At 33.6% G+C, this 21,574-nt stretch overlaps 1 protein-coding gene across 1 annotated transcript in view; it reads left to right on the plus strand.

The window, feature by feature from the left end:
* Positions 1–4,016: 4,016 nt before the first annotated feature.
* LOC108734676 (sodium/potassium-transporting ATPase subunit alpha) overlaps positions 4,017–21,574 on the plus strand; it is a 19,511-nt gene continuing 1,953 nt past the window's right edge. Inside the window, exons 1-17 of the mRNA XM_025976253.1 lie at positions 4,017–4,191; positions 5,409–5,701; positions 13,649–13,798; positions 14,719–14,888; positions 15,823–15,990; positions 16,145–16,274; positions 16,502–16,738; positions 16,804–17,046; positions 17,970–18,193; positions 18,283–18,454; positions 18,517–18,731; positions 19,433–19,676; positions 19,853–20,125; positions 20,185–20,430; positions 21,014–21,202; positions 21,294–21,408; positions 21,549–21,570. Coding sequence (XP_025832038.1) covers positions 5,587–5,701; positions 13,649–13,798; positions 14,719–14,888; positions 15,823–15,990; positions 16,145–16,274; positions 16,502–16,738; positions 16,804–17,046; positions 17,970–18,193; positions 18,283–18,454; positions 18,517–18,731; positions 19,433–19,676; positions 19,853–20,125; positions 20,185–20,430; positions 21,014–21,202; positions 21,294–21,408; positions 21,549–21,570 — 2,913 coding nt within the window. The 5' untranslated portion in view covers positions 4,017–4,191; positions 5,409–5,586. The remainder of the gene's footprint in view (positions 4,192–5,408; positions 5,702–13,648; positions 13,799–14,718; positions 14,889–15,822; positions 15,991–16,144; positions 16,275–16,501; positions 16,739–16,803; positions 17,047–17,969; positions 18,194–18,282; positions 18,455–18,516; positions 18,732–19,432; positions 19,677–19,852; positions 20,126–20,184; positions 20,431–21,013; positions 21,203–21,293; positions 21,409–21,548; positions 21,571–21,574) is intronic.

Consider the following 21,574-nt stretch of genomic DNA (forward strand, 5'->3'; position numbering starts at 1 on the left):
AAAACGTTCTTAGAAGAGATTTGAAGTCACAATGCCTTAATTATATTATGTACATGTATATGCATAGTTGATTAAAAAGGAAACGCAATGTACTTAAGAAAAAGTTGCTAATTAGTTTTGTCATCAACAGATTAACTCAGTGCTGACACAACAAGTTATGATTTTTTAATTATTAATTATTTTATGTTTTTCAGTTTTACTGTCTCTTTCGCATTCAACTGTCGGGGAATACCTGAGGCATCGGTCTTAAAATCGAAGTACAAAAAATTAAAATACAAATTATCCAATATTCAAACTGAATTGTTTTATTAATTTAATAATTCATCACATACAAAATGGACTAGAGGGGTGGTTGTTGGTTCTGCTGAAGATGTCGCGAATCCTCGATACATTGACATTAAAGATTCCCGTGAATCAATTAATGTATTTATATGTTTTAAAGGTGAACTTTGCAGAACAGAAATGAAACTCACAGGAGTAACGACCTAATCCGTAGATCAAGACGATTGCAATTGTTGGTTTGGATTCAAATGGACATTACTGAACGCTTTAAATTCAATTCGCAAGGAAGTGTGACTTTTAAATTCCTGACGATTTCCACTTTCGTAAACACATTCGCTTGTGCAATTTCAAACCTGCGTGTGTTTTACCGCCTTTTATTTACGAAACAATAAATAACTCAGTCAAAGTCAAAGACGTACAGCACTTACGCATTAACATAACCCAAGAGCAATAAAAGCGGGACGATCGGGAGATGCTGATTATGAAATGTTAGTTAAAGGGCATTTCGACTATCAGGATAAATAATGCTATAAATATGTGCATATACAACAAATGTCATCTTATAGATAATTTAAACAGAATTTATACCCTCCCAATAATTGTTGAAGCTTCTAGGTCGGGTGGGAGGTTTTGGGCTGGTTTGGCAACAGAGTTCTGCTTTTTCTTCCGCAATTGCGGAACTTCTGCACACTCGTCTGCAATTGCTTTAGCAGTTTTTTTATAGGAGTGAGATTAAGTACCAGAAAAATATAACGTTATATCTACAGGAATATCCCTTAAGTGGTGGAAATGAAATAGCATAAGTTAATGCGTCCACAACAAGGGTGTCTTTGGGTTTATTGTTTTTGTGAAAAGTTATAACGAAGCTCTATGGCAAAAGGTTCGATTAGAAACGTAGATACATTGATAGATTCAGATAATTAGGTTCTTTGTGATGCTACTTCCTGGAAGCAATACCAAGACCGATACTGTCGCAGTCTTGGTATTGGTTTTGGTCTCGCACAAGTACTTCTATACTTGGTCTTGCTGATACAGTCTTGATGTTGGTTTCGTTCGGTCTTGATTTTAGTCTTGTTCTTGTTCGTTCAGTGTCGGTCTTGATCTGGTTAGTAGAAAGATAGTCTTGATCTTGATTTTGCTCCTACATTTTTGCAAAACAAAGACTAAGGCTGCAAGACAAAGACTAATTTTGCTCTCACTACAAGCGTATTGTGGAGTGGAATGTTTAAAAATCAGCTGAAAATATCGTTCTTCTGGACTTCCACAAGAATATACTTAAACAGTATTGCAATTTAAAAGCCTTTTTTTGTTTCAATTAAGGAATTTGTATATTGTAAATGGAAAGCTGTTAATAGTGGCGATTGGTTTATGTAAACATTTGAAGCATCTAATTTCTCGGTTTTACGATTGAACGATCGGTTCTCGGCGTCCGTGAGAATGGCCATTTCGGCGAAATTTCAATTTTAATTGCAGGTCCGTAGTAGAAAAAGACTATCGTCTTAAATAAACGTTTTCGTTTTAAGTTTTGCCGTCATAAATATTTATGTTTCAGATCGATCTCGAACGCCCTAGATAATTTCTCGGTTTAAATATAAATTTTATTTCTGTACTTTATATTCACACGCTCTCTCACGTACACACACACATATATTCAGACACATTAACACACACATACATACACACATAATGAAATGCATCTGCTTTTTGCGTTAACACACCGATTTCGTCAATGCTAAATCCAAGCGATAAGGTAACCGACCTAATCCACATGCATCACCTATTAGATTAGAAGCAAACGAAATTTCTTTAACTGATTCGTCACTCATCTAACAATCCCTTTATGAGTTAATCTGTTAATTGAAAAGATGAAAAAAAGGGGTACACATTTCCTGTGCTCCTGCATAACATGATAGTTTTCACGAGAGTTTAAATCCAAAACTCCACAATCATATTTAGACTATTGAATGAATGAAACTCCAAATGGTTGAGGATTAGGAAATGATATTAATATGACTGTACTGGTTTTGGTTGGTAACAAATCTGATTGACAAAGATTTATAGTGGAAAATGATGGTAAAGACCTTAGTCTTACAATCACAAACTTTTTTGGAATACATACCTTTAAACCACTAGTGAAACCATATTAAGAACTAACTTGGGAACAAAAAGCTTGATGGCGGACAAGATGATTTGAACCTTAGTCTTGCTTTTCACAATGTAATATTAAAAGGAGAAAGTGAAAAAGTGGAAAATGATGATCTAATTCTTAGTTATGGTCATCACAAACTTTTCTAGATATTTGTATCTTTCAACCTCTTGAAACCATCTCAAGAACAAAATTGGAAACAAGATTAATGGTGGAATACGACAATCTAGGCCTTAGTCTTGCTTTTCGTAATTTTATTTGCAAACCTACTGAAAACATTTTAAGACCAAAGTTAGAAACAAAAGTAAGGCCAGAAATCAATGATCTAGACCTTAGCCATACATTCACAAGTTTTTATGAAATTATATATCTTTAAACCTATCGAACTATCTTAAGAACAAAATTAAAGGCAGCAAGTTATAATCTATACTTTAGTCTTACTTTTCACAAATTTTTATGGAAATTTGTATCTTTAAATCTACTAAAACTATCTCTCAAGAACAAGATTGGAAACAAGATTGATAGTGGAAAATAGTTATCTAGACTTTAGTCTTGCTTTTAACAAACTTTTTTTGAAATAGCTGTAAACCTATTGAAATCATTACAAAAAGAAAATTGGGAACAACACCAAATGAGGAAAATGGTGATATAGACCTTAGTCTTGCTTTTTACAAACCCCTCTGGAAATATTTATATATATCTCTAAACCTACTGGGAAACCATCTTTAAAACAAAATTGAGAATAAAGTAACAGGTAAAAAATGATGATGAGACCTTTGTCTTGGTTTTCACAAACTGTTCTGGAAATGTGTTTCCTTAAACGTAACATATTAACAAAACTGGGAACAAAATTAAAGATGAAAAATAACGATCTGGACCTTAGTCTTGCCTTCGCAATCTGTTCTGGAAATATACGTCATTAAACCGACTGAAACTACCTTAAACATGAAATTAAAGGTGGAAAATGCTGTTCCAAACCTTAGTCTTGCTTTTTACAAACCCCTCTGGAAATATTTATATATATCTCTAAACCTGTTACGAAACCATCTTTAAAACAAAATTGGGAACAAAGTAACAGGTAGGAAATGATAATCTGGAGATCTAGACCTTAGTATTGCTTTTCACAAACAGTTCTGGAAATATGTATCCTCAAACCTGTCACAAGAACAAAATTAAGGGTGGGAAATGATGACTTAGATCTTCGTCTTGTATTTTGCAGATTTTCCTGGAATCCTGTAAATTTACGTCTATATTTACAACGCTATTGGGAAACCAATTCGCATGTTAATGTTTTCCCTAGAACATAATGAACATTAGAATGTTACATCAGTATAAAGTAACATTTAAAATTGTCGTTGGATGAAATTATCTACTTCGTTAGTTTGACCCACGACAAAATGATTAGCGACTAATTATCATAATGGGAATTTCAAACAAAAACTAATAGTTACTCGCCTATGGGTTTGTGTGAATTAAGGAGACACGCGAAAAAAACCTTCGAAGGCAACTAGTAATTAGCAGATTTTTACGATCAATGAAGTAAGCAGGACGGCTCTAAATAGAATATTGGACCACATATTGGATTTTGTGCTTCAGTTGTGGTGTTTCCCGTGCAAAGTACGCATTCGCTACAGGATGAAATCGTCTGGTTGGCAAGTGTGTTGTGCTGACAATTATGTGTTTTTATACCGTTACAGTTTGCAACTTTAAGATTATTTCTGGATTTTACATTTTATTCTAACAAATATAACTATATAAAAAAAGTAAGTTTCTATGTCTCTGTGTGTCGTGCGCTTAAACTTTAATTAAAAAAAGGGCGTCGCTCTATTTTTTGCAAGACCTTAACGATTCAGAACTAAAACAGTTACCAAATGAGGGCACAGCTTTTCTATTGAAACTAGAAGTAGACAAAGTTATGAACCAATCGCTAGTTGCAAAAAAAAAACGTCTCCGGATGATTAAAGAACGTGTAAATTCGAAAATTTTCACTATAAATAAACTTTAACAGTTGAGAAACATTATTTTTTTAATAGGAGCACCATTTTAAAACAAATATTTAAACGTACCTATTAAAAGATTTGAAATGTACACGAACTATCTAATAACTAACAAGATAGCTGATAATATGCATCCCCTTTTTGAAAATTAATAACGTACTTAGTTAAATTTATCAAAAATATGCAAACTATGCTTGAATAAATGTTCGGGCACTTTTTTGACGAGTATTCTTAATTTACACGCCAAAAATAACCAGCCAAAAATATTCTCTGTAGTTAATATAGTCCACGAAGTGAAACCTTCCTCGCTTGGCAAAAAGCAAATACTTACAAAATTTTTATTTCACAACTTTTACGTTTTATGAAAAAAAAATCCAACCAATGGCTTTTAACGCATGTTTGATCGTCTATTCTATAACGTCTAAAGCATTTTGCGTAATTGTTACATACATTACAAGTTACAAGCCATATTATAAGCTGTCTACATATTGTTTATTCGTTATATTGTTAGTCGATTCATCATAATTAACGAAAGGCTTCTCAAAGTTTACAATAAATATATAAAAAAGTTTACAATTAATAGATATTAAAATTATTAACGAATATTATTGTAGCACAAATGAGTAATTACAAACTTGAAGCTTTACACAAAAATAAAATTAATTTTTTATTAGTTCAATTACCAGAAGTTGCAAATGTTTACTGCTTGAATTGCCTTTCCCATATTTTAATCTTTTAATGAAACTAGTGAGTATTTCCCCATAACAGAATGGTAATTGCTATTCATAGCTTACTTTTGATAAGATTAAAACACCCGATACAACATGCGTTATAAGCCTGGATAGTAATAAAACTATCGATTGTCCTTCAGGACTTGTTTTCCAAAAAGGAAAAATTTACCTACTTTCACATAAGTGCATATTTAAAACAAATGAAACAGGAACCATAGATAAAAATTAAATAATTTTATTATTTTGTTTCAGGTAACTCTTCAGATTTTCTTCCTTTTCTTTTCTAAAATTTGGTTATTGATGTGTGCCGCCCGGTGGGTTTAATAGAAATAATAACTGCCACATTTGACAGTTAGTGGTTGTGTATTGTTAATTTATCGCTTTGATTTTTTCGAATCTCTAAAACTAAAAATACGAACCGGTAGTGAAGATGCCGTCGTTTAAAAAGGATGGTCAAAGGAAATTAAGCCGCAGGGAAATCAGTAGAAACCGGCTGGAAAACTTCAAAAAGGAAATAGAAACTGACCTGCACACTATTCCATTACGTAAGTATTCAGTACTGTTATCCTTTTTTTATTTATTATTTTTTAACATCTAAGAAAAGAATCAAAAAGCATTTTAGAATTGTGCTGGTAAAAAAACTAGCTTTTTCCTGGTTTTTAAGTAAGTAGAATAGCACCTTGCTGCAGTTAGTTTCATAACTAACCTTGAAAATCGATAAGCTTTTAATCAATAAATTCCACGAACCAAAAGCAAGAAGGATAAAGATGCGACGTTTTCTTTAACCCTACCCGAATAAACATTGACAAAGTTTTACGAAAATTCGAAAAAAGAAACAATAGAATCAAATAAAGAACACGTAACTCATAAAATCAAATAAAAAATAACAAATACCTTAACATATAAAATGCCAGTATAGGTATAAACTTAAATGTGGAAATTTCAACAGTTGATGTTGGACAGACAGACAGGTCATTTGAAGAAAGGATCAAAGAACATATCATACATTTTAAGAAATAGTAATTTATCAAATGCCAAACGCTTTCTATTTACAAAAACAACATAATTATAATAAATAATAATTGGGAACCAAAAATTACACATGCGTTTCGACTTTTAGAAATAAATAAATGCATTTATAACACCTATTTAAACTTTCATTCATATTGTCACCTGATCGAATTAGATTGTAGCGAAACAATTTTAGTGCATTTAAACAATTTCGTTGTTCCCATGTGTGCATCCGCCGTGGGTCAACAAAAATAAAAATAATATCGTTTCCGCTATTTAGGTCACGAACCTTTTACGAAACATCGAACAATGCCATTACGTAAAAGAAGCTGTTTGATACATATACGTGTTTGCTTTTATTCTTAATGTAATCGAACCCTGTGGGGCGTTGGCTTTTACGTTATTTCTCCCCCATTTTCCAATTGAACACTCAACTCGGTGAGAAATGTCTGAAAGCAAACAGTCCGTTTATTATAATGTTACCAGATTAATGGATTCGAACAAAAATGCGTTTAATTCCTAACCGTAAATAATCACAGAAGTATTGCGATAAACTGGACCAAAAGAGAATACGTTTGAGATATTCGAATGTGAATTAATTTCTTTGGTTGTAATACTTCGTAGTTCATATTATTGCAGACGTTTAATTATGCCTTAGGTGGAGAACGATATAGTAGCACGTTTCCACCATTGATACCCGTCAACACAGGGTAATAAATCATATGTGGCTACAAAGAAAATAGAAGAATGTTACGAAAGACTTTCCGGAAGTATCCGGAATGTTCCAAAATTGAGAACTATCCGACAAAAGGTAGTCGATATAATATTATTGATCATATAAATAGTGCAAACACGAGAAGCCCAAGCGGTGATATAAATTTATATCTCAATAGGCGTAATATAATAGAAATAAATACATATAAATGATGTGTAATCTTGTAAAATATTTTTTTTTTTGTATTCTAAATGATTTAAACTCAAAAGAAACGAATAATACAATCCATCATGCTTTATATTTTACAATGTGACTTAATTAACTTTTACTTACTAGACCATTTCATTAAATCTATATACTATATATAAGTGAAAATTGATGTTATATTTCAACGAATCTTCCACAGCTTTACGTAATCATAGGAAATATGTTTAAAATAGAAACTAAAACGTAAAATAGACGTGCTCAAGTTAGACATGCGCAATTATGATCTTCATAATTGTAGTCATTTACTATAGGACTCTAATATAACTATTACCTACTAAAAATCTTTTGGCCGTTTGACCCATGCAGGAAGAAATAGCTCAGAAATAATGAAAATTTTAAAAAATTTTATTTCAGTTTCTCAGATTTTTGGCATTGGCGAAATCACGAACTTTTAAATACGTAACAGCGTGGTGAAGTCTACCGCTTGAATTATAAAGAGCTTATTTTAGAAACAAGGACACATGTAGGTTGATATTTAGAATATCCCATTTAAGCGTCAAATTGCTACTACCACACTTTTGTTAAGAAATCTATTAATTATTTAGCATTAAGTATGTACTACTTTATTTTTAAATCACATTCGCAATAACCTCCCTGGCCATCAGGGCCGGAATTAAGCATATTCAACAGGTGCTATAGCACAGGAGTCTCCACCAAAACACAAAAAAAATTTTAATGACAAAACTTTATATTACAAAAACGTTCTTAGAAGAGATTTGAAGTCACAATGCCTTAATTATATTATGTACATGTATATGCATAGTTGATTAAAAAGGAAACGCAATGTACTTAAGGAAAAGTTGCTAATTAGTTTTGTCATCAACAGATTAACTCAGTGCTGACACAACAAAATCTGTAAAGTACTTGATGACGATAACCTAGAACCTTTGTACAAAAGATGATCTAATTAATACCAGAGTTATGAAAAACCCCCAAAAATAATTGATTTCTAATTTTAGGTGGAATTATTACTTGACAGCCCTAATTTACAGTTGTTGCATATCCTATGTAATGATTATACCCTTAGAGGAGCTGTAGAACCCCTAATTTCACTTCATATTATCGATAACATTTAATATAAATGCCTTTTAATTATTTCTTTACATTTGTACAATATACAAAATAAAATAAATACAAAAAAACTCTGTATGGAACTGCACGGTTTGCAGCTCCAAGGGCGTGATGCTTGATTGCTGTGCGGGTGCGCACAAACTGCGAGGAAGCCAAAGGCTAAAAATTTTCTGTAGCAACAATCGCACTAATTTTAACTCGTCTGTCTTTTTTTTATTAAATTAGTTTTCATTCATAAAAAGGAGAACGTAAGTTCTGCTACATCTGTCGTACCTCTATTTTGGTTCTGGCAAAAATTCGTGACGACCGATGATCTGCCAAATAAATAACCTGTCGAAAGTTTTTCCACGTCTCGCAAGGAAAATTGCTTTGCGTAAATGGTGCAGCCTTCGTATATGTGTATGTATAGAATTATAGGAAATAGCCGAACTAGTTTTAAGCAATTTCTACCACCTAGCAACACTGTTGCGAACTGATTGCGAGTTACAGAATATTTTTAACATTTCACACTTAAAACGCATACAATAATGAATAATTATGTATTGGACTACGCCTTACAGTCACAAGAAAAGATATTTCCCAATCGATATTTCCTTCATCGCTGTGTACTGTATATCTACCTTGATGACGTGAGATCTAAAGATAGAACAAAGAATACACTTTATACATCTAGTAATTAAAGAAAAAACGGGCGGGTGTTTTATTGATGGTAATCAAACAGAAAACCTGGTCGTTTCTTACAATATTTCGAAGTGAAATATATATACATGCATGTATATCTTAAATCAAAATGGAGGGGAGGTTTTTAAAACCGCCATTAACAGATTTGTTCTACGAAATCCTTAAAAAGTCGAAGTAGTTGAAGAAATTGTTGCTGTTTAAGATTTTTAGTATAAACTAGTAAGATTTCTTGCCTTATTCACAAACTTCTTGTCTCATTTGTTGTCTTGCTAACAAATGACTTACAGTTTCTTGTTCTTTTTGTCTTGGGATTCCCCAAACCTGATGATTTGCCTAAATTTGTAGATAAAGGATTTTGACAAACCATATAATCTAAATAAATATTTTGCAACCATAAAATGATAATCTATAAAATAGAAGAAGTGCATTCAGTGCCATTATTGGCGTAGCTATCGTAGAAGTTTGAAAAACGAAAGCAATCTTGGAACACCAGTTAAATACAGTTTAATTGCATATTCAACGCCAAAGAGGAAGGGAAATTCGACACAGTAATAAAACAAGCTTAGAAAAATAAACGGTTTTGTATTTTCGAATTTTTATTACACCTGACTTAAACAGAAGGAGAAAACATGCATAGAAGATTACGTAGAGTTCAACGCTATATAAATATCCGTTGAATTATCGAAGAAATAAGAAATTAAAAAATAAACATACTTAATATAATAATATCAAACATACTTAATATAATAATGGTGATTTATACTAAAAAGCGCAAGTAGATAAACAATAAGTAATACATTTTATGACAAGATGGCTGTCGTCCGCCATATTAAAATATTCGTGACTGTAGTAGCGCCTACGCTATTTACACCTTAAGATTAGTGATACTATTTTTAGATATTTTTGTATGTCGGAAACATAGAAAATTGTTTATGAAAAGCAATTTCTGTAAGGTAAACAATTAATTACATAATTTATGGACTTGTTTCGAAATAATGAACAGTATATACTCTGTATATACTGCAGATAGAAGATACCTATGTTCATTTAGGTAAGTATCTACATATATCTCACGTGCTTACAAACAACTCTTTGAAATTGGCAAAGAAACTGTGAGCAATCACAGAATCCATATTCACAAATTGTCGTTTGCTGTCTCTCTCATAAAAATGTACAAGCTGAACCTTGTGATTTTCATTAAGATTCATTGGACTTTTTGTTATACAAACAGTCTATATTTAAAGCGACAGAAATTTTGACCAATTAGTTGTAAAAATACTTAAGCAGAGAAGGACTTCATGCGATGTATATTAATAGACATCTTCATATTCATATCTTAAAATAAAATTGCTTTCAAACCACGCTCAAACGGAAGCAGTTTTAAAACTTTCTAATATTATTTCATTCTTGCTCATGTATGTTCGTAGCACCCAAAAAATGTTGCAGTCAATATAAGTCCTGCCCTAGCTTTGACCCTTGTCCCTTAGTCCCTTGTTACTCATTAGGGTGAAATCGTGGAGCTTTTTAATGTAGAATGAAGTAAATTAAAAGGAAATGAAATTATTGTCTAAAGAATTGGAAAAACCAACACGTAAAATCACGTCGCTTTTCGATATTTAATTTGGATCGAATCTGTATTCTAGTTTCAAATTCTCTGTCCAGCCTTAAGGAGGAAGTTATGATTGGCATTAGTGCCAGACAGCTGCAGATTGTCATAAATCAGACATTCACTCTAAGTAAACTTGACAAGCTGAAATATTTTACTGAAACTTTAGCAGTAGGTAACTCTTAAATGTTTTAAGAATATCGCGTAGTACCTGCTTAATAAGTAAAGAAGAATTTTTGTAATAAATAGTATTTTACGCAACAACAAACAACGTATGAAGGATACGTTTGATGTCCTTGAGCATCTAGCAATAAGTGAAAACAAAATACAAGCCTTATGAAACACATCCTTCGTTTATATTCTTAAAAAATTAAATAACTTTTAATTCACACATATGAGATCAAGAATCATTATCAGAAGTTATTAATCTTAAGACTGATTGAACACGTACCTACACTTCTCCCTATCCTGAGCTAATTTTCGCATTTCCCTACAGCTAGAACATTCCACATCCTTAACTATTTTTGAACAGTAATCTAATCTAGATCTACTTTTAATACTCCTCTTAACTCCTACTTCTGTTGAAGAATAAAGTAGCCTAAATAATTTTGACTTTTTGATATATGAATCACAATAATATCCTTCTTATTTTATCGAAGGAAAACAGGAAGTGAATGTAAAACGAAGACTTGTGGTAGGTAAACACTTTGTAGAAACATTTTAAAAGGTCTGTCAATCGGGCTAAAAGCCCCATCCGGTGTGAGGTGGACATCTTTGAGAATTGTTAATGTAAATCTATCGCCAAACCCTAATTATTAATTAAAGGTCCATCAAGTCAGTCAGTTCAATTAAAAACTTGACATCATTATGAAAAATAGCAAAAACTGTCTGATGCCCTGTACAGTTGCATAAAAAAGCAAAAAGTTTGTTTTTATATGAACATAATAGCAACAAAAAAGACAACAAAAATTATATAGAAAGCTTCCTGTCCAGTAAAATCTCATACCTATGTATATATGAACATAAACTACCCAGTATCAGGAATTAGGAGTTATTTAACAATGTTTAACATGAAATGTAAAGTTTCCTTCGCTGGTGAACTTTTCAAAATACGTACATAATTCCCTGTGCAAAACTATTAATTAAAGTTAATAAACTCACACAGTTTTCAACGTAATAAACAAATCATTTCACTGTTCACAACACACAGCAACCGTTTTCAGTATCGTAGTTTACTTTGTAACTAAAACAAAAAAGTTGAAGTTTCTCATTTCTTGTTTATCATGACGACTTTGGCCAGATATATCCTTGGCCGACATAAGGACACCATGCTACAATAAAACGAAAAAGTCTGTTCGAACTTCAGATGCCTGCTTTTAGATGTTTTTTGAGTTTTTGAATCCGCTGTTAGGTTGGAAACAAATGGCCTAAATTATTAACCGAGAATCAGATCTCATAACATATCTCTGGTTCCATCTACTCGTAAACTTACTATGATAAGACGTGGACCAATATCATCATCCTGATAGGGAATATATGTAGGCCTTCCTTAGTGCTTTTGCTCCTACATTTATCACTATCTCTTCATGTCTGAGGACGTGTTCTGCCATCCTATTTTTCCTTTTCCTTATTCCTCTGTTCTCATAATTCTGTCCTATTCTATCGACAGCATCTTCATCGTCAATCTATAGCATCACAATTGTTGCATATGATCCTACTAAATATAAATCATGAAGTATATTCGGAGAGAAGAACTGATGTTTATTATTTCAAATTTTGCAATATCATCTACATTCAAATTGCGAAACGAGAGCAACGAAAACGAAAAATTGTAGACATTCATTTGTCGAACAGATATTTGGAACAGACTATATTTATTTACATTTCAATTGCCGGTTGTGATAAAAGATATTTTTAAATCGGCAGATTGAATATAAAATACACTGGACCATGTTAACTTAATTCTACCGGATACGTTTAACATTAACGTTAATTCCGTTTTGTTATATTTATCGGTTTCTAAATTCAACCAGACACACATATATATATATAGAGACAAGACAGCTTAACTTATTGAAAATGTATGTTTATTCCAAAATGAAGTTAAAAGTCGTATCAAATGTTCAGTTCAGTTCAGTTCAACCTCATCGATTTGAATTGAATTTTCGAAGAAAATGATGAACAAAAGATGCAGTAGATGTTTTCCAATGAACTGTAGATCTCACACAGTTTCAAAGAATATTATTGATAGGATATGATATATAACTTAATCGTTTGTACAGGAAGAAGCCTGTTGAGTTCTGTAGTTATTTGTAACATTCTATTTTGCGCGTCAATTTTCCAGGAAGTTAAAAGTCTAAGTTGCATCGTTCTAAATGCAACAGTTTTACATCTTACATTTAAATACTTGATTAAAATGATTAAATAAATGGTAATACAGTATATAGTAGATAAAGTTATAGATAAATGTTGAAAATCAAAAATAACATTTGCTATTTGAGTTTCCATAAATAAATTAGTTGACGATTATACCAAGAAAACTAAACTTTACATAAATGTCTCGTTATACGTATGTAATGAGAGGTTTAATACGCATTGAAATTTTGGCAACATTTTAAACGCATTAATAACACCAAATCGTTGTTTATATAGCAGTAATTTGAGAAAGTATTTGTTTATCCAATAATCGTAGTTCAAAGTTTACAATCTATTGTATCTGCTCCATCTCGAAGAAATTAAACTAAAGCAACTTTTAAGCAAGCAACAGCAGATTTTATTTTGTCACTACCTAAATATTTGGCGGAGGCGCTTACCATTTCTTTCAGCATATCTAAAAATCACTTCTGTACATAATGTTGTGTATAAATGTTACCAAAAATACCAGAAAATGGGAACCAAATATCAATTACATCTGTCGATGAATAAAGCGCGACCAATGTTCAAATGTTTAACGAAATTAATTTTTTGTTTATAAAAAACAAGTTGGACTTCAGCCAACCTAAAGAACTCTACACATTTGATTAATTGCTTTCAAAACTTACAACCAGCAACGTTTTTAATTTGATTTATAATTAGAAATGCCTTTCGAATTTTGTTAAATTTAATTTCTTAATGTATTGACGCAACTTCTTTGTGTTCCAGAAAGCTTATTTGCCCAATTGGACTCACATCAACAGTTTGGATTGAACCACGAAAAAGCAAAGAAACTCCTTGAAGATCATGGACCTAATGCCCTGACGCCTTCAAGGAAAACACCAGAAATCATTAAATTCCTTAAACTTCTCTCAGGAGGCAAGTCAATTAGAATACCATCATCATAAGCTCGTTGGTCCTAAAGCTGGTACATGGTACTGGTAGATACACCAACCACTCTAATCTTTCGTATAATTAGCTAATCTTCGCATAAAATAATTCGAAGTGGTCTGTATTCTGTCGAAACTGCAGACGCGGATTGCGATTTCGATCTTTTTGGATCTCATCAGCGCGTCGCAGGCAGCTCCGACAGAACACAGACCGACTTTTACCTGCTGTCTTAACAGTGCGTTTCACATGCCCCAGAAGGTGTGCTACCTACCTATCTGGCCTATTTCTTATTGAAGTCTTCTGCTCTTCGACTTTCTCCAATCCCTCCTCATTTCTAACCTTCTCTATCCACGGTATCCTCATCATTAGACTGTAACACTACATTTCGAACGCTTCCCATCTTTTCTTTTCCTCTGCGCCCATCGTCCACGTTTCGCGCCCATATGGAGCAATGCTCCAGATATAAAATCCTTAACAATTCTTAAATTAAATGTTATCGAACGTAGAGGTGACTTCTTTTTGTTAAAGGTAACTCTACCCAGCGCTATCATTTGTTTTATATCTCCTTTCCTTTGACTTGTTCTCGCAAATTTGATCTGGTCATGCAGATTGTGTTTCGGTCATGCAATTGACACTATAATTGGTCTAAGTTTGATTCTCTCCATCGATAAAATCACTGATGGAATCGTTTATTCGACGTTTCGCCATCAGATGTAGATAATGGCTTTTGCTGCGGTTGTACTGAGGCTAAGCCTCTTTAGTACTATATCGAAAGAAGAGGATCAATCCAATACCACCACCATCAAGCCTGAATGTCGAACACCATTCAGATAGATTTTAGGCCAATTTTGCCATCCATCACAGCCTTTTTTTTACGCACCGTAAATCCTTATTTCTTTTTCCTTTAGGATTTTCAATATTATTATGGATTGGAGCCTTCCTGTGCTTCGGATCCGCTTTAGTTAGATTTCTACACAATGAGAACTATCAGGATGAACTGGTATTGGGAATTGTCCTTTGTAGCATCGTCATAGTGACCGGAATGTTTATGTATTATCAAGAAAATAAGAGTTCCAAAGTGAGTGAGTTTATTTCAATTTCTTACACCTAGCAAGATATTTATACAGCATTTATGAAATTCCGTCTCTTTGATGTTTACGGTGGACTTGTTTATGTGGTTGATGCTCCAGGTTTATTTTCTTTTTCATTTTTGTTATGGCATCTCATCATTTGATGGTTTGAGCCTATTGGCAGTACAATAAATATTGTAGTGTTATTGTTTATTGAAAGCTCGGTTCCGGATAATCCCCAATATATATCTACATAGTTCATGGTTTTTATCATTTTTTATTTCTAAATAAATCGTAAAAACTGTTGCTACAAAAGAGTATATGATTCAAAATTTTGTCATTTTTATTATCCTTCAAGATTACGATTACAGGTACGATTTAAAGTAATATTCAATTCTTGCTTGTCCAAATTAGGGTTTGTTTTAGTTGCAACATCTGAATTTCAGATTCAATACTACCTACCAATCAAATTTTTTATTTTTGGACGAAGGAGTCTAGACCCTATAGAGCTTTTTGTTGACAATTTAATTAATTACATGTTACAGCATAGGAAATTAAATTTCATCATGACATTTGTATGAAAATGAGAGACGGGACATTTTATTTCACGCTCAGTTAATCCAAATAAAATTTATAGTATCGATGACCTTTATCGGTTATTTCCCTAGTCAGTAAAGGTCAAATAGAAAACGTTATTCTACCTAAATTCATAAAATTAATACGTACCTACCCTATATACCCTCAAAGGTAACAATAAAAGAGAGATGGGTGAAATCAAGAAAACTTATCTTCTCATATCGAGTCCTATCAATGAACAAAATTATTTTTATTAATCAAGGAAAAGTTCTAATGATTTTGATGAAAACCATTGTTATGAGTGAACTGAAACAAAGAAAGTTGTACTTTAGTAGTAATAAGTATTACCATGGATAACTGTTTTAGATAATGGAGTCGTTCGGGAATATGATACCAATGAAAGCCACTGTAATAAGACAAGGGGAGTCTATTCAAATATTAGCAAGGGATGTTGTAGTGGGAGATTTGGTAGAAATTAAAGGGGGCGACACCATTCCGGCTGACATTCGTATTATAAAAAATCAAGGATTGAAAGTACGTCTTCATTCTTATTAATATTACAACTAAATTCTATCAAATAAATCAGCAAATTAATTGATAAGGTCTACAGTAGAATAATAATCGAATATTCAATCAATTGTGTAATTTAGTTGCTATTTGGAATAGTAACAATTAAAAAAATTTGAAGGTTGACCACTCAGCTATTACTGGAGAGTCGGAGCCATTACCAAGATCTACTGAATCCACAAGTGAACAGCTGTACGAATCAAGAAATGTTGCCCTGTTTTCAACAAATGCTATCGAAGGAACCGCGATAGGTAAATACCTTTTTCAATCTTAATACAATAAAAGACAAATATAATTTTCAAATTTATTTAAAATAAATGGTCTGGGACACAAATAAAATGAGGACATAGACATCACTTTAAAGACTTTTGGAACTGTGTTGCTCCTGGTTTATTCGGACATCATTTTGCAATCCCAGATCATCATTCCTGAACGCACTAAAGGACCTAAAGGTCTTACTGTTAACTGTATTTTATAGGTGTAGTGATAGCATGTGGTGATAACACAGTGATGGGTCATATTGCCGGTCTAGCGGTTCGTCTACAGGCCGACAAAACACCGATCGCGAAAGAAATGGAAAGATTTATGAAGATCATCAGTGTCTGGGCTCTTTTTCTGGGATTCGTGTTCGGCATTGCATCTCTATGTTTAGGCTACAGTTGGCTAGAAGCTGCCCTGTTTCTGATCGGTATTATTGTTGCAAATGTACCTGAAGGTCAGTTCCATCACCTCGAAAATAATTCAATATGTACAATGAATTGTAAACAATATCTTTTACAGGATTGTTAGCAACTGTTACCGTTTGCTTATCGGTGACAGCTAAACGAATGGCTGCAAGGAACTGTCTGGTGAAGAACTTGGAAGCAGTCGAAACGTTGGGTTCGGTTTCTGTTATTTGTTCAGACAAAACTGGCACATTAACCCAAAACCGAATGACTGTTTTACACGTTTGGTTTAACAAGAAACAATTAGAGGTTGATGTTCAAAAGAATGAAATTATAAAAGGAACTAAATCTGACGAAGGTAAATTTAAATAACTGACGCTGTTCTTCTTCAAGTCTAAAGGTCGTCGTCGATTGGAGTCGCTTCCTAACGTTTCACTAGCACAAGTGACAAGGTTCGTCAGAGGTCCTTCCAAATTAGATTCTGGATCTGGACTGTCGACAGTATCGGAGATGGAAAGGTGAGAACTGTCCACAGTATCAAAGATGGAAGGATGAGGACTGTCCACAGTATCGGAGATAGAAGGATGAGGACTGTCCACATTATCGGAGATGGAAGGATGTGGACTGTCCACAGTATTGGAGATGGAAGGATGTGGACATTCTACAGTACTAAAGAAGGAAGAATGTGGATTGTCCACAGTATCGGAGATAGAAGGATGAGGACTGTCCACAGTATCGGAGATAGAAGGATGAGGACTGTCCACAGTATCGAAGATGGAAGGATGTGGATTGTCCACAGTATCAAAGATTAAAGGATGAGGACTGTCCACAGTATCAAAGATTAAAGGATGAGGACTGTCCACAGTATCGGAGATAGAAGGATGAGGACTGTGCACATTATCGGAGATGGAAGGATGTGGACTGTTTGCAGTATTAGAGATGGAAGGATGTGGACTGTCGACAGTATCAAAGATGGAAGTAAGAGGACTGTCCAGAGTATCGGAAATGGAAGGATGTGGATTCTTCACAGCATCGGAGATGGAAGAATGTGGACTCTCCGCAGTATTGAGATGGAAGGAACTCTAAAGAAGCTTGCCACTCGTTCTAACGAAACATTAGGAAACGACTCCAACATACGACAGCTCTTAGACCCGAATCAGAATAGCATCAGTTCAAAGGCGAAAGCCTTTAATAAGTCAAATTTAAAGAATTTTTTAAAAAATGAAGTGGTTTCGCCTTCTTAATTTGATCCAAGTATATCATTACTTAATTTTTTTAAAGGATTCTCAAACTTAATGAGGTGTGTGGCATTGTGTAACCGAGCAGAGTTCAAACCCCAACAGGAACATCTCAACGTTTTGCGAAAGGAAGTTAGAGGAGACGCATCCGAGGCTGCCTTACTAAAATTCGCAGAACTAAGCGGCAGTTTTGGTTCGGTAATGACGTTTCGAGATCAAAATCCGAAGCTGTTTGAAATTCCTTTCACTTCAGCCACGAAATTCCAGGTAGGTAGGTCAGAGTTTCGATTTCAAAATCGAATCTTTTGTGCAATCAATCGAATGTCTTTAAATTATCATAATTTAATTGTTTCAAGGCAAGTTTACACGCACTCGATAACGGGAACGAAATGTTGTTGGTGGTAAAAGGGGCTCCTGAAGGAGTATTGGACAGGTGTAACAAAATCTTACTGGATGGTAAAACAGAAACGTTGGATGACAATGTTCGCACCCAATGCGAGCATGCGTGTATGAATCTTGCAGCAAAGGGTAAGAAATTTGCTCTCACTCTTTTTAAACCTATGTATTAAAATGAGTAATTACCTCATTAGGGGAAAGAGTATTGGGATTTGCTGATCTAGTCCTGGAGGGTCGTTACAACAGGTCGTTCCATTTCTCGACTGATCCTCCCAATTTTCCACTCGTTGGCCTACGATTTTTGGGATTTGTATCACTGATCGATCCTCCACGACCTCAAGTAACTGACGCCGTCGCAAAATGCCGATCAGCTGGCATAAGAATTATCATGGTTACTGGAGATCATCCTGTAAGTCTACATTTAATAGAAATATTAACTTTATTCTGTAAAAAGAAAAATCAAAGTCAATATAGGCTGAAAAGTTGTTTATTCGTAAAACAAAGGGATGAAATGGAAACTGTTATTCTATGACAAAAGCACTTAACTATCGACAGACTTGTTAATTGCCAAACACACTTACCATTCTTTGATTTAGAAACTCTCAGTACAGTGTCTTAAATAGTTATTTGAATACCTTGTTCCTTAAAAGCGCTACTTAATTTTTATATTACAGCAAGCATATCATCATAAAGGTCATTGAAAGAAGAAAGGATGTAACGTCTTCTTTCTGAAAAAAAAAAGGTTTGAATTTCGTTTGGATTGATATCCCTCTCCTTGTTGCCATATATTTACACATGTACAATGAAAATAATAAACTACTTCTGATATCAGAAATTATTTGCGAGACGACTTTCATTCGTAGTTCATGTTGACGTGTTTCCTTTTTGTAATATGTACATATATTTTGCCCCCTTTGAAACCCCGTATGTGCTCAAAATTATAGAAAATTTTTTGCACACAATTGGGTACTTATAATAGTACTTTTGTCAATATTACGAGAAATGGTGGATGCAATTGGCACGTGCTTCTGTTAATTTAATAATGCTTTTGAAGTATGCGTATTTTCTCATGGAAACTTGGATATCAAAAATGTTCTTCTTGTATTTTAGGTAACAGCAAAGGCGATTGCAGAATCCGTAGGAATAATAACATCAAACAATACAATAGACGACATCCACAAAAGAAAACAAGCCAGTGACTCTGCTATCGTCATAGACGGTACCAAATTGAGATCCCTTTCGAGTGATGAAGTTGACGAAATATTGTATTCCTTCCAAGAAATCGTTTTCGCAAGAACGTCTCCACAACAGAAACTACAAATTGTGGAAGGGTGCCAAAGGTTGGGAGAAACAGGTAAGGGCAAATTAACGTCATAATCTACCTACACTGAACTTTTTGACATGACCATGAACGGTTACTTGTTCAAGGCGAAATACTTTCCAATCAAACATAGATCGAGAAAAGACCTTAACTATATCAATAATAAAGATAAGTAAGTATTGTGTGTGATTAAAACCTTTTGTCTTTAGTTGCAGTAACAGGTGATGGCGTTAATGACTCTCCAGCATTGAAGAAAGCTGATATCGGTATTGCGATGGGCATCGCAGGAACCGAGGTGTCACATCAATCTGCGGATATGATTTTACTGGACGATAATTTCGCCTCGATAATAACAGGAATCGAAGAAGGTCGCAGGATCTTTGACAATTTAAAGAAGTCCATCTGTTACACTCTAGCTTCAAACGTGCCAGAAATCTTACCGTTCATTGCCTTCGTATCGTTGGACATACCACTGCCACTAGGTAAGTTTTGGTCCTGAAGGACGTACATATACATATATTCATGTTGTGACGTGTTTCAGGAGTAATCGCTATTCTGTGCATTGATCTGTTGACGGATATGATGCCCGCAATAAGTTTAGCCTACGAGAAGGCTGAAAGTGATATCATGATGAGACCTCCCAGGAATCCAGCCGAAGATCACATGGTCACCGGTAAACTTTACTATCTCGCCTATGGACATTTGGGTATGATTGAGGCCGCTGGCGGTTTCTTCGTTTATTTTATGATCATGGCGGAACATGGATTCTTACCAATGAAATTATTCGGTAAGTTAATATTTTTAAGGTAACATATAAAATAGATGGACAGAAGAATTATAGATGCATGATCATTATTAGAAAAAGACATAATAAGGTTTGGCTCATAACCAAACTAAATCTACAGGAAACTATGGTCCCAAACCACATCCGAAATACGTTAAGATTTATATCAAGATCAAAATTGAAACATGACAAAGACTGTAGAGATATGACCATAATTAAGACTGACTTACAAACGTATAGGCATAACAACAAGATCAAAATTAAACTTAGAGACAAATGTAGAAACCAGAACCAAAATACGTGAAGACTTACACCAAGATCAAAGTTGAAACCAGAAGTAACATATTGACTTAGATTACAATCGAAAGCTGTAGATTCAAGTTCAAGGCAGAGTCAAAAAATAGTATACCAATGACAAAATTAAAATTTAGTCTATATGTATAACAAAAACCAAGATTATGGCATAATCTATTGTATCTATATAAATAAATCATGCATCAAAATTTAAGATTAGGTCTGAGGTTGAAACATGCTTCTTTACTAAACTTACGTCTTCATGTGGTCAAAAATGTGATTTTCATTGCAGGATTAAGGGAAAAATGGGAATCGGAAGATATTAACGACCTGGAAGATTCATATGGACAAGAGTGGAGTTATTCAGAAAGAAAAGTCTTGGAATACACTTGTTACTCAGCCGTGATGGTATCAGTAGTCGTAAGTCAATGGTTCGACCTTATAGTATGCAAGACTAGAAGAAATTCATTATTTAAGCAAGGTAAAGGTGTAATAAATAAAAGTATTTATATTAGGCGTACCAAGCAAAATGTCGAAACCATTAAAAACCGAAACTGTTTTCTTTATTTAAGGAATGGGAAATTGGATTTTGAATATAAGTTTGATTGTGGAAACTCTTTTAACTTGTATACTATGTTACACCCCAGGAATGTACTATCTCAAATTTTATCCTGTTCACATCCGAGGGTAAGGTTTGGTTATATTTATCAATTAGTTGACTACGTAATAAAAATTTTAAAATGTAATAAAATATCTTCGCAGTGTGTTATATCAAATATATATATATCAATGAAATCTGATCGAAACTGATTTTTAATTTGTTTCAGATGGCTCTACGCTTTACCATTCGCCG

The sequence above is a fragment of the Agrilus planipennis genome, unplaced genomic scaffold (genome assembly GCF_000699045.2).
Source record: "Agrilus planipennis isolate EAB-ADULT unplaced genomic scaffold, Apla_2.0 scaffold66, whole genome shotgun sequence".
NCBI classification, from domain to species: Eukaryota; Metazoa; Arthropoda; class Insecta; order Coleoptera; family Buprestidae; genus Agrilus; species Agrilus planipennis.